This window comes from Salvelinus alpinus, chromosome 34 (assembly GCF_045679555.1).
Source record: "Salvelinus alpinus chromosome 34, SLU_Salpinus.1, whole genome shotgun sequence".
NCBI classification, from domain to species: Eukaryota; Metazoa; Chordata; class Actinopteri; order Salmoniformes; family Salmonidae; genus Salvelinus; species Salvelinus alpinus.
Window position 1 is genome coordinate 16,510,832 of NC_092119.1, and position 12,122 is coordinate 16,522,953.

The following is a 12,122-nucleotide window of genomic DNA, read 5'->3' on the forward strand; positions in this document are numbered from 1 at the left end:
ATTTCTAATCTCACCCAGTTACCGGTAGTCGCGTGCGACAGAGGCTGGGTGTTTGATCCGTCTCGCACTACTATCGTTTCAGAGGTAAATTTGGTCTTCAAAAACCCCCGCAGTGTCTGGAAGTTCAGGAGATCAAATTCTACTAAGAAATAATTGAATGAATGAATTCATTTTATTTAACCTTCATTTTATCAGGGAGTCATACTGAGATGAAAGGTATATTTGACAGATGAGCCCTGAATTAAATTACAGAAAATACACACAAGATATTCATCTGTTAAAAGGTCCTCAATCAGGATTCTGAATTGACCTAGAGGTACCAAAACAGCACATTTCAGTACATTTTGAATACTGTTCCTCAATTAAGATACAATAACTAAAAGCTGATTTAATTAGAGACCAAAGGAATTTCCAGAGTTAACCATCCCTGAGACCAGGGGTGGTAACTCCTCTGTCTGAGGTTAAGTAATGATGTTAGGTCCAGTGGGATTTTTTTGTAAAAGGACTTTATAAATGAAAACATAGCAATGTATCAACCTACATGCCATCAAAGAGGGACAACCAACTTTCTAGAATGCAGTGATGAGTGCTAAAACCGTTGCCCATAATGAAGCGCAGTGCATTATGATAAACTGCATCTAACAGCTTGAATGAAGTAGCAGCTGTGTTCATAAAGATGACAGTGGAGGATGATGAGGGGAGGATGGCTCATAATAATGCCTGGAACGGAGCAAATGGAATGGCAACCGTGTGTTTGATACCATTCCATTCATCAGCCATTACCACCAGCCCGTCTTCACAAAGGAACGTGCCACCAACCTCCTGTGTTAGATGCTGTCGCCGTAGTCTTGGACAGATAGGAACTTTGACTGAATAACTTGCTTTATACTACTTATCGAGAGGCATAATCTATTTGTATAGAAACATATTTTTATTCTCAGCTTCTTACGTATATTTAAAACCAAATACTTTTAGATTTATTTACTGGGTGACTTTCACTTTTACTTAGTCATTTTCTATTAACTCATCAATATGCTTTTTAAAAGACAGCTTTTCATCTATCCAGGGACATGATCAATATGGACACCATCCAAAGTACATATGCTCAAATCATCAGAGCTGTTTTTATGGTGCTCTAGAGAATAACATATACTTAGTTTTACCTATATTCACTAATGTAGTACTAATGCACCGAGACTGCCACGCAGCTCCCCTTGGACTGCCGTGCAGAGCACAGAATAAATATCACTCCACAGAGAGAAGCACCAGATTGAATTTCACTCAACTTTCTAGAGTTTTCCCTGTTAGTTAAGACTATCGACGTTTCCCTTAACTGTGACAACTGTGATCGAATCAACGAAATATTAACCACTTTCAATGCAACATAACGAAACAAAACGAACTATGCAAGATATTTTGTTGTAGGCAGAACGCATCAGAGTTGGATTCTATTGCACATGACTCAGCTGTACTGTGCACAGACTCGTGCGGAATAACCAATCAGAGCTGCAGTAGGCCTTTATGCAAATAGGGCATTGCCATATATGGATCTGTGTAATTTACTTGTACAGCAGGAGCGGTCGTGAGTAGATGCCCTTGTCATGAGATCAAAGAGAGAGCTGCATGTAGCCACATGTGCACATTTTGTTCATATCCTTTGCTAGTTAGTGAGTTATTAGCTCAGTTATAGATCATTTGTAGTCAGCAAGGGAAGTGATTGCTTCCTACAAGAGCACAAAACATGTGCATTTCTAGACATCTTTGAAAAGCAATACAGGTGAATATATTTTTTTGTCTTAAAGGGGCAGTGTTGTATTTTGAGACAGGCTTGAATAAACTAAGTAGCCAATAGGCAGAGGGTAGCATAATTTGTTTTATTCTCTGTAATACTCGTGGTTTCTTCCATCAAACAACACAACAACATTTTCTGTCACCTCCTTATCTAAAGGACAAGTGGATAAACAGATGTATGTCAAGCCCTGCATATCTTTTTCAAAAGTCTCATAGACACCACACATTGGCTTCTACTGTAGGCTGGAATGATAGAACAGCTATTTCCATGTTAAAATATTATGGGATGCATTTTCTCTATAGTTTTTGATGGTAGTCCAGTCTGGTATGCCTACATTACGATCAAATAGCCACGGTAGCCTACTTGTCAACTGTTAAAACTGTAACTTAAAGCGGGTACTGCCTCAGTGGTCACAGTCAACAGGTGCTGGAAGTTGCACAGAATTCTTTTTTTCTACAGACATGTCGATATTGTTAGTCTAAAAAGTAAAGGACCCAAACCTTTCGTTAATATCCAGGAAACCTGATTTAACACCATCAGTAGATATACATTGAGTTCTGTCTGTCAAGTAATTTATTAACCAGTTACATGCAGCCTGGTCTAGGCCAATTGAGGAAAGCCTCTGAATTAGCAGTGAGTGATCATCAGTATCCAAAGCCTTTGACAGGTCAATGAAGAGGGCAGCAGAATGTTGCCCATTATCCATACAATTAACCACATCATTTATAACTCAGTATGCAGCAGAGATAGTGCTATGACCTGGTCTGGAACTTGACTCGTGTACATTTAGAATACATTTCAAAGATAACATAGACACAGACACTTGCATACACACAAGCGATAACATACACACTATACACACAGTGTAACTTCCAGCACGTGTTGACTGTGACCACTGAGGCAGTACCCGCTTTAAGTTACAGTTTTAACAGTTGACATATGCACTATACACACACATGATTACATACGCACTATACACACATGTGCACATGGATTTTGTGTTGTAGATACAGTGCGTTCGGAAAGTATTCAGACCCCTTGAATTTTTCCACATTTTGTTAGGTTACAGCCTTATACTTATTAAAAAAAATTATTCCCTCATCAATCTACACACAATACCCCATAATGACAAAGCAAAAACCGTTTTTTTTTTGGAAATGTACATATGTATTCAGACCCTTTACTCAGTAATTTGATGAAGCACCTTTGGCAGCGATTACAGTCTAGAGTCTTCTTGGGTATGATGTTACAAGCTTGGCACACCTGCATTTGGGGAGTTTCTCCCATTCTTTTTTTCAGATCCTCTCAAGCTCTGTCAGGTTGGATGGGGAGCGTTGCTGCAGAGCTATTTTCAGGTCTCTCCAAAGATGTTCGATCAGGTTTAAGTCTTGGCTCTGGCTGGGCCACTCAAGGACGTTCAGAGACTTGTCCTGAAGCCACTCCTGCGTTGTCTTGGCTGTGTGCTTAGGGTCATTGTCCTGCTGGAAGGTGAACCTTCGACCCAGTCTGAGGTTCTGAGTGCTCTGGAGCAGGTTTTTATCAAGGATCTCTCTGTACTTTGCTCCGTTCATCTTTGCCTCAATCCTGACTAGTCTTCCAGTTACTGCCGCTGAAAAACATCCGTACAGCATGATTCTGTCACCACAATATTTCGCCCTTGGGATGGTGCCAGATTTGCTCCAGACGTGATGCTTGGCATTCAGGCCAAAGAGTTCAATCTTTTCATCAGAGCAGAGAATCTTATTTCTCATGGTCTGAGAGTCTTTAGGTGTCTTTTGGCAAACTCCAAGCGGGCTGTCATGTACCTTTTACTGAGGAGTGGCTTCCGTCTGGTCACTCTACCATAAAGACCTGATTGGTGGAGTGCTGCAGAGTTGGTTGTCCTTCTGGAAGGTTCTCCCATCTCCACAGAGGAACTTTGGAGCTCTGTCTGAGTGAGAATCGGGTTCTTGGTCACCTCCCTGACCAAGGCCCTTCTCCCCCGATTGCTCAGCTCTAGGAAGAGTCTTGGTGGTTCCAAACTTCTTCCATTTAAGAATGATGGTGGCCACGTGTTCTTGGGGACCTTCATTCCGACAGACATTTTTTGGTACCGTTCCCCAGACACAATTCTGTCTCGGAGCTCTACGGACAATTCCTTCGACCTCATGGCTTGATTTTTTTCTCTGACATGCACTGTCAACTGTGGGACCTTATATAGACAGGTGTCTGCCTTTTCAAATCATGTCCAATCAATTGAATTTACCACAAGTGGACTCCAATCAAGTTGTAGAACATCTCAAGGATAATCAATGGAAACGGGAGTCTCATATGGGAGTCTCATAGCAAAGGATCTGAATACTTATGTAAATAAGGTATTTCTGTTTTTGATATACATTTGCAAAATTTCTAAAAACCTGTTTTCACTTTGTCATTATGGGGTATTGTGATGTCATTATGGGGTATTGTGATGTCATTATGGGGTATTGTGTGTAAATCAATGAGGAAAAGTTTTAGTATAAGGCTGTAACGTAACAAAATGTGGAAAAAGGGAAGGGGTCTGAGTACTTTCCCAATGCACTGCACATGTATGTTTGATTTGATTAGATTTTACTGTTACTTGTCTTGGCTTATTTGTGTTTTTTAAATAATATTTTATTCATCGATTTATTTCCTCCTGTTGTTTTTATCTTGCTTATTTGATTTGATTGTTAAGGTCATGACATAACATCAGATACATTATAAAGCAATTAGAAGGATTTATAATGGCTTATTCATGGAAGTTATTGTAAAGTGTAACCAAAAAACACAGGTTTTCTCAAATACCCCTTATGTCTTCCTATATACCATGAACCCTGCGCTCCAGCGTGTGATTGACAGAGTGGTGTCTGCTGCAGAGGCCAGTGCTGATGAGGTGGTGCATAGTGAAGGGCGGGACCTCCAGCTGGAGGAGGGGCCAGACCTCCACTTCCCCTTGCTGCTCTCTGAGGATGGCTAATCCTATGACATGGTCAGAGGCATCCCACAGGACTTCAGAGAGTTCCTAGAGCCTATCTGCCCCAAGGGTACTCTTGTAATCTAACAAAAAGACAGTGGTGTAAAGTACTTAAGTGAAAATACTTTAATGTACTACTTAAGTAGTTTCTTGAGATATCTGTACTTTACTATTTATATATTTTTTTAACTTTTAACTTTTACTTCACTACATTCCTAAAGAAAATAATGTACTTTTTACTCCATACATTTTTCATGACACCCAAAAGTACTCATTACATTTTGAATGCTTAACAGCAGGAAAATCGTCAAATTCACGCACTTATCAAGAGAACATCCCTGGGCATCTCTACTGCCTCTGATCTGGCGGACTCACTAAACACAAATACTTAGTTTGCAAATGATGTCTGATCGTTGGAGTGTAAATTATCCGTAAATTAACAAAAACCAAAAAATTGTACAGTTTGGTTAATATAAGCAATGTGAAATAATTTATAGTTTTACTTTTAAAACTTGAGTATATTTTTGCAATTGCATTTACTTTTGATACTTATATATATTTAAGAGCAAATACTTTTAGACTTTTACTCAAGTAGTATTTTACTGGTTAACTTTCACTTGAGTCATATTCTATTAAGGTATCTTTACTTTTACTCAAGTATGACAATTGGGTACTTTTTCCACCACTGTAAAAAGATAATATGTTTACGTTTGCATTCACTTGTCATTAAGGTTTTCTGAACTTTAATGTGTTTCAGTAGGCTATAAAACAGTGAATGACTTTTAAAAACTGGTATAAAACATCTGCATTGTTGGAGCTTTATTCAGGACGGAAAATGTAAACATCTTAAGTAAAATGCATGATATACATAACAATGCACTGTACAGCATGTATTGTGTGTTGTGTCTGTGTACAGTTACCTAAATATGCTCTCTCTTTCTGTTGACCTTTGAATTACAATCTCTCATCCCCACTCTGGACCATCTTCTTCAACAGAGCAAACCATTTCTCTACCTCGAACCAAAAAGGGTTCTCATATGGGGACAGCCAAAGAAGCCTTTTTGAAGCCTTTTTTTCTGAGTGTATCCAAAAGCAAATTATATAGTTCTGTATCCGTTTTTATCTTTTTATCTTATTGTGATCTTTTCTCTGTTTCTTTCAATTATTAGACACTGAACCAACCCTTGAACAGAGGAATGTGGGTCAGCGTCATGGCAGCCAAGGTACAAATTCATTAGTTCATCCATTCATGCAACAATCACTGACAATAATCCATATTTTGCCCCCATCTACAGGGAGCAGGATAAAACAACCTTGGGATTTACGTCGTCTATCGTCAAGGGAGGACCAGCAGAAATGGTTAGAAAACTACACTGAGCGTACAAAACATCAGAAAAACCTTCCTAATATTGAGTTGCACTCCCCTTTTGTCCTCAGAACAGCCTCAATTCGTCGGGGCATGGACTCTACAAGGTGTTGAAAGCGTTCCACAGGGATGCTGGCCCATGTTGACTCCAATACTTCCCACAGTTGTGTCAAGTTGGCTGGATGTCCTTTGGGTGGTGGACCATTCTTGATAACAAGGGAAACTGTTGACATCCGGCGCCGACAAAGATGGCCGCCTCGCTTCGCGTTCTCAGGAAATTATGCAGTATTTAGTTTTTTTATGTATTATTTTTTACACTGTTACCCCAGGAAATCTTAAGTCTCATTACATACAGCCGGGAGGAACTATTGGATATAAGAGCAACGCCAACTTTACGACCAGGAATACAACTTTCCCGAAGCGGATCCTCTGTTTGGTCCACCACCCAGGACAATGGGTCGGATCCCAGCAGGCGACCCAAAACAACGGTGCCGCAGAAGGGGCAGACGGAGCGGTCTTCTGGTTAGGTTCCGTAGACGGGCACATCGCCCACCGCTCCCGAGTATAGTACTAGCCAATGTCCAGTCTCTTGACAACAAGGTAGACGAAATCCGAGCAAGGGTTGCCTTCCAGAGAGACATCAGAGATTGTAACATTCTCTGTTTCACGGAAACATGGCTCACTCGGGATACGTTGTCAGAGTCGGTACAGCCACCTGGTTTCTTCACGCATCACGGCGACAGAAACAAACATCTCTCTGGTAAGAAGAATTGCGGGGGTGTATGCCTTATGATTAACGAGTCGTTAATCAACATACAGGAACTCAAGTCCTTTTGTTCATCTGACCTAGAATTCCTTACAATCAAATGCCAACCGCGTTAATTACCAAGAGAATTCTCTTAGATTATAATCACAGTCGTGTACATCCCCCCCAATCAGACACCTCGACGGCCCTGAAAGAACTTCATTGGACTCTATGTAAACTGGAAACCACATATCCTGAGGCTGCATTTATTGTAGCTGGGGATTTTAACAAGGCTAATCTGAAAACTATGCTCCCTACATTTTATCAGCATATCGAATGCGTGACCCGAGCTGGGAAAATTCTGGATCATTGTTACTCTAACTTCCGCGACGCATACAAAGCCATCCCTCGCCCTCCTTCCGGCAAATCTGACCATGACTCCATTTTGTTGCTCCCAGTCTATAGACAGAAACTAAAACAGGAAACGCCCGTGCTCAGGTCTGTTCAACGCTGGTCCGACCAATCTGATTCCACGCTTCAAGATTACTTTGATCACGTGGACTGGGATATGTTCCAGATAGCGTCGAACAACAACATTGATGTATACGCTGATTCGGTGAGCGAGTTTATTAGCAAGTGCATCGGTGATGTTGTACCAACAGCGACTATTAAAACCTTCCCCAACCAAAAACCGTGGATTAATGGCAGCATTCGTGCAAAACTGAAAGCGCGAACCACTGCTTTTAATCAGGGCAAGGCGACTGGAAACATGACCAAATACAAACAGTGTACCTATACCCTCCGCAAGGCAATCAAACAAGCTAAGCGTCAGTATAGAGACAAAGTAGAGTCGCAATTCAATGGCTCAGACACGAGAGGAATGTGGCAGGTTCTACAGTCAATCACGTACTACAAAAAGAAAACCAGCCCCGTCGCGGACCCAGATGTCTTGCTCCCAGACAAACTAAACAACTTCTTAGCTCGCTTTGAGGACAATACAGTGCCACTGACACGGCCCGCTACCAAAACCTGCGGACTCTCCTTCACCGCAGCCAACGTGAGTAAAACAATTAAACGTGTTAACCCTCCCAAGGCTGCTGGCCCAGACAGCATCCCTAGCCGCGTCCTCGGAGCATGCGCAGACCAGCTGGCTGGTGTGTTTACGGACATATTCAATCAATCCCTATCCCAGTCTGCTGTTCCTACATGCTTCAAGAGGGCCACCATTGTTCCTGTTCCCAAGAAAGCTACGGTAACTGAGCTAAAAGACTACCGTTGCGCCTGGCACCTACTACCATACCCGTTCAAAGGCAATTAAATATTTTGTCTTGCCCATTCACCCTCTGAATGGAATACATACATAATCCATGTCTCAATTGTCTCAAGTCTTAAACATCTTTCTTTAACCTGTCTCCTCCCCTTCATCTACACTGATTGAAGTGGATTTAGCAGGTAAAATCAATAAGGGATCATAGCTTTCACCTGGTCAATCTATGTCATGGAATGTTTTGTACACAGTGTATAGTACAATTAAAATAATGTATGTGGACTGGGTACAGTATGCAATAACATTTCGATACATTTGAATGAACATCATTGAAATCTTATGTTCCCCATGTGTTTCCATGGCGTTGTGTTGGACAGGATGGCAGGTTGATGTACGTGGATGGACACAATCTGGCAGGATTCTCACAGGAAAGGTAGATAGCGTTCTAACTTTCAGGTCCTTTTTCAGTCCTATGGCTATGTGAAACTTAAAAAATATATATATTATAATAATTGTTGTGACTCAACAGGTTACCAAGCAGGGGGCAGCATACCATGGTCTGGCTGACCTGCTTGATGAACCACCTTCAGTAACAACTAGATACAAGTAAAGGAACTTCAGTAACAACAATAGGTACAAAGCAGAACAAAAATTAAAGGCAACATTTCTATTGCATTAGCGTTTTTTTCCCCTGAACAGTCCCTCAACAAAGGTGTAATGATCTAAGATCAAAGACAATTTGTATTTTCGATTCAGCTAATTGCATTTCATGGACTCCCATCATTCAGTAGTCGTTTTCCACAATGAAAAACGATAGAGGAATAGTAGACCTTATAGCTGGTGACATTCTCATGGATCTCTACGGGTTCCGAGATGATCTAGATCTAACCAACTGGTTTATGATTCCCTCAGCATTGGATGGTAGTGGCCCTGCTAAGCCCAACGGTAAGACCCTGATCCTGTATGAGGGTATGGTGCAGAGCCCTGGTCCCTCAGGACTATGGGGTAATAACCTTCACCATGGAGGGAACAGAACACAGAGAGAACAGGCCCTGCTGAAGAACAGACAGCTGTACTGTTCCAGCCCCAACATGATTAGTGAGTCTAACAATAGTGTTGTTATAAAGACTAATAATTCATTTAATGGGATAATTGCAGTCTTATCATGGGTCGCATGTGAGGTAAATATAATACGCACGGTCTGTATAGATAACCTACAATTGATCTTCTCAATAACATGTGTGGGTTATTGATTGGTTGTAATGCAGAGTCCAGGAGGACATCAGAGGTGATGCAGCCCCTGAGGATCTCACATTCAAGGAGCACCAATGTCTCTTATCCCTCGGATCAAGTAGTATTTTACTGGGTGACTTTTACTTCAGTCATGTTATATTAAGGTATCTTTACAGCTGGACACTGTTTACCTGGAATGTTTCCTTATTGTAGGCTACTACCACTTTAAGTCTTAATGTTTACTACACTGTTCAGCACATGACCTCACATGTGAATCCATAAAGAGATGGGTGGGGCTGGCTTAAGAGGGTGTGGCTGGCTTAAGAGGGTGTGAACAATGCTGAATGTGTATAGACAAAGTAGAGCTCTCCAGTAGGTTTACCAAAACATTCAAAGGCCATTTTCTCAAAAGTGAGTTTACAAGTGTATCAACTTCCAAAGCAGAATTACTTTCCCATTGTTCCTCAGAAATGCAGTGTATGATACCATTTTGTAGTGGAGTCTCTACTTTTTACCAATGTAAAAAAAACAATTTCAAATGTTGCTACATAAGACCAAATCAAGGTGGTGAGTCACAAATGCTTATTGCATGAGTCTGTTGTTTAATTGAACTCAATCAAAACTTAGGTAGGTCAATTAATGCATTTTTGTAATAAATTAAATGGTTCTTTTTGGCAAAATTTACAACAGCAATAAAAATGTGTTTTATAAAGCCCATTTTACATCAGCAGTTGTCACAAAGTGCATTATAGATACCCAGCCTAAAACTCCAAAGAGTAAGCAATGCAGAGGCACAGCGTTCATGGTTAACATTATAGATGTACCGTATACTTCCCATACAACTCAGGACACCTTCCTAGAGTTAAATATAGTCACTCCTAAAAAATATATGCGTAGTTCCAAACCTGAGTAGCAGCTTTAAAGAAGAAATACAGCTACAATATATAAAATGTGGCCCCTTTTAAAATTTGGCCACTTCAATTGATTAAGTTATAGATGTGTACAGTACAGGTATACAAGTTGATTTCCCCTTTAAAATGATTTAAACGTAAAATATTTAAACAAACAAAGTTATTTAATGCGCTGGTAAAACTGCACCACTGCTTTCTCCTGGTCGTGTGTCTCAATAGAGCCGTGACGTAGTCTTCTGATCTCATTGATGGCGTCGATGCCTGAGATCTTCCTGGTCTTCACCAGATAGCAGGCCAACATGGTCCCTGTCCTCCCATGGCCATGCATACAGTGAACAGCTACACCCTACAACAGAGAGAAATACATGTGGTTGACTACATAAATAAAGAAGGCAGAAGGCTGTGTGTTAATATACATCAATGGTTGACAATAATTAAACAGTGTACATTTTGACTGTGACCATTGTGAACTCAGTGGTCAATGTTTGTTTGGTTTCATGTGTCAGAACAGAAGGAAGTCCTCTGATGTATTAGCTGAATGGCTAACTGAACACTTCTTAATTGAACCCTTACCTCGCCTTTAGCATTCGATTCCTCCACAATAGACAGAAACGTCTGAATTTGTTCTGGAGTTGGTGGGGTGAAGTCTATTATATTGATGTGGTGTAGTTTCACTCCTGGGACGGTATCATAGTTGGGAGGTTTTTTCTCACACAAGCAGACCAGGTGTTGAATGCCATTGTCCAGAAGGTATTGGTAGTGGGCAGTCATTCGAGGAAGAGCCAGTCCTGCCAACTTTTTAGGTTCGACCCAAGAGAAATTGGGGGGTGGACTACAGGCCATGGCAAAGTCAATCTGAAATACTGTGAAATGTAGAGATTGTTTTACCATTAAATAATCTCATATTCACAGCAAGTCACAATGTGCATTCAGATGCCCCCCAATCAAAATGAAGGAAAATACTAAAATAAACCCATTGCTGTGTTAACGTTACTACGGTGAAACTGTTTGGTCTCAGTTTTGTGTAGTATTTAAGAAAGATGACTGAAATCTGGCCTAGTTGAATTGTACTCCACTGGGAGATCGCATGATACTTGAACAAGGTTTATTATAAACAAACGGTTGGTATAACTAGCTAGCTAAAGATTTCCCCTTTCATCTGTGACTGACACTTCAACCCACTCAAAAGCAGTTAGTAGTAGCTACTAGTTGAGTTAGCTAAATAAATCCATGAACGTCCATGACAAACGGTGGGCGTCAACTCCGTGTACAAGAAAACCAGATGATAAACTAACGTTTACTATATTGCCAAAAGTCCAAATGTAATATAAAGTTTGCTTGCTAGCTACACTAGCTATCTTTACGTGAAGTTTATAAAATAGGTTGTTAGCTAGCATGCTACTGGCACCTGTCAATTCATTCATACGATGCAATAAACTTATTTACTTACATTCAGTATTGTTTTCTGAAGAAATCCTTGTATAAAAACGTCAGATCTGGCGTGAAAAGGTTTTGTAGCTAGCTAAACGACTAAAGTTAGGGTGTGGTGGGTGATGTTCTGTTAAACACCAAAGAACACAACCTACACTGGAGCTTAATCCATCTTTAGAACGATGACGTCAAAGATTTGTAAAGGGCGGTGAACAATAAAATATATATACACTAGACAATATTCTGGGGGCACTGTTTTGAAGCCACTGCACCTCCATCTTGGCCCTCCTCACATGGTTTAAAAAAAAAGATTTGGGAAGTTACTGTACAGAAATGCATTTATAATGTCTACATTTGTTTTTGACACGTTTATTATATTACAGACACCTTAATACATACAGAA

At 40.5% G+C, this 12,122-nt stretch overlaps 1 protein-coding gene across 1 annotated transcript; it reads right to left on the reverse strand.

Annotated features, from left to right (window-relative positions):
* Positions 1-9,956: 9,956 nt before the first annotated feature.
* Positions 9,957-11,892, reverse strand: dusp23b (dual specificity phosphatase 23b). Its single transcript, XM_071382814.1, has 3 exons — positions 11,739-11,892; positions 10,862-11,151; positions 9,957-10,634 (listed from the first exon to the last, which is right to left on the reverse strand). The coding sequence occupies exons 2-3, from the start codon at positions 11,129-11,131 to the stop codon at positions 10,449-10,451; spliced, it is 456 nt and encodes a 151-aa protein (XP_071238915.1). The 5' UTR covers positions 11,132-11,151; positions 11,739-11,892; the 3' UTR covers positions 9,957-10,448.
* Between the last annotated feature and the right edge of the window lie 230 nt (positions 11,893-12,122).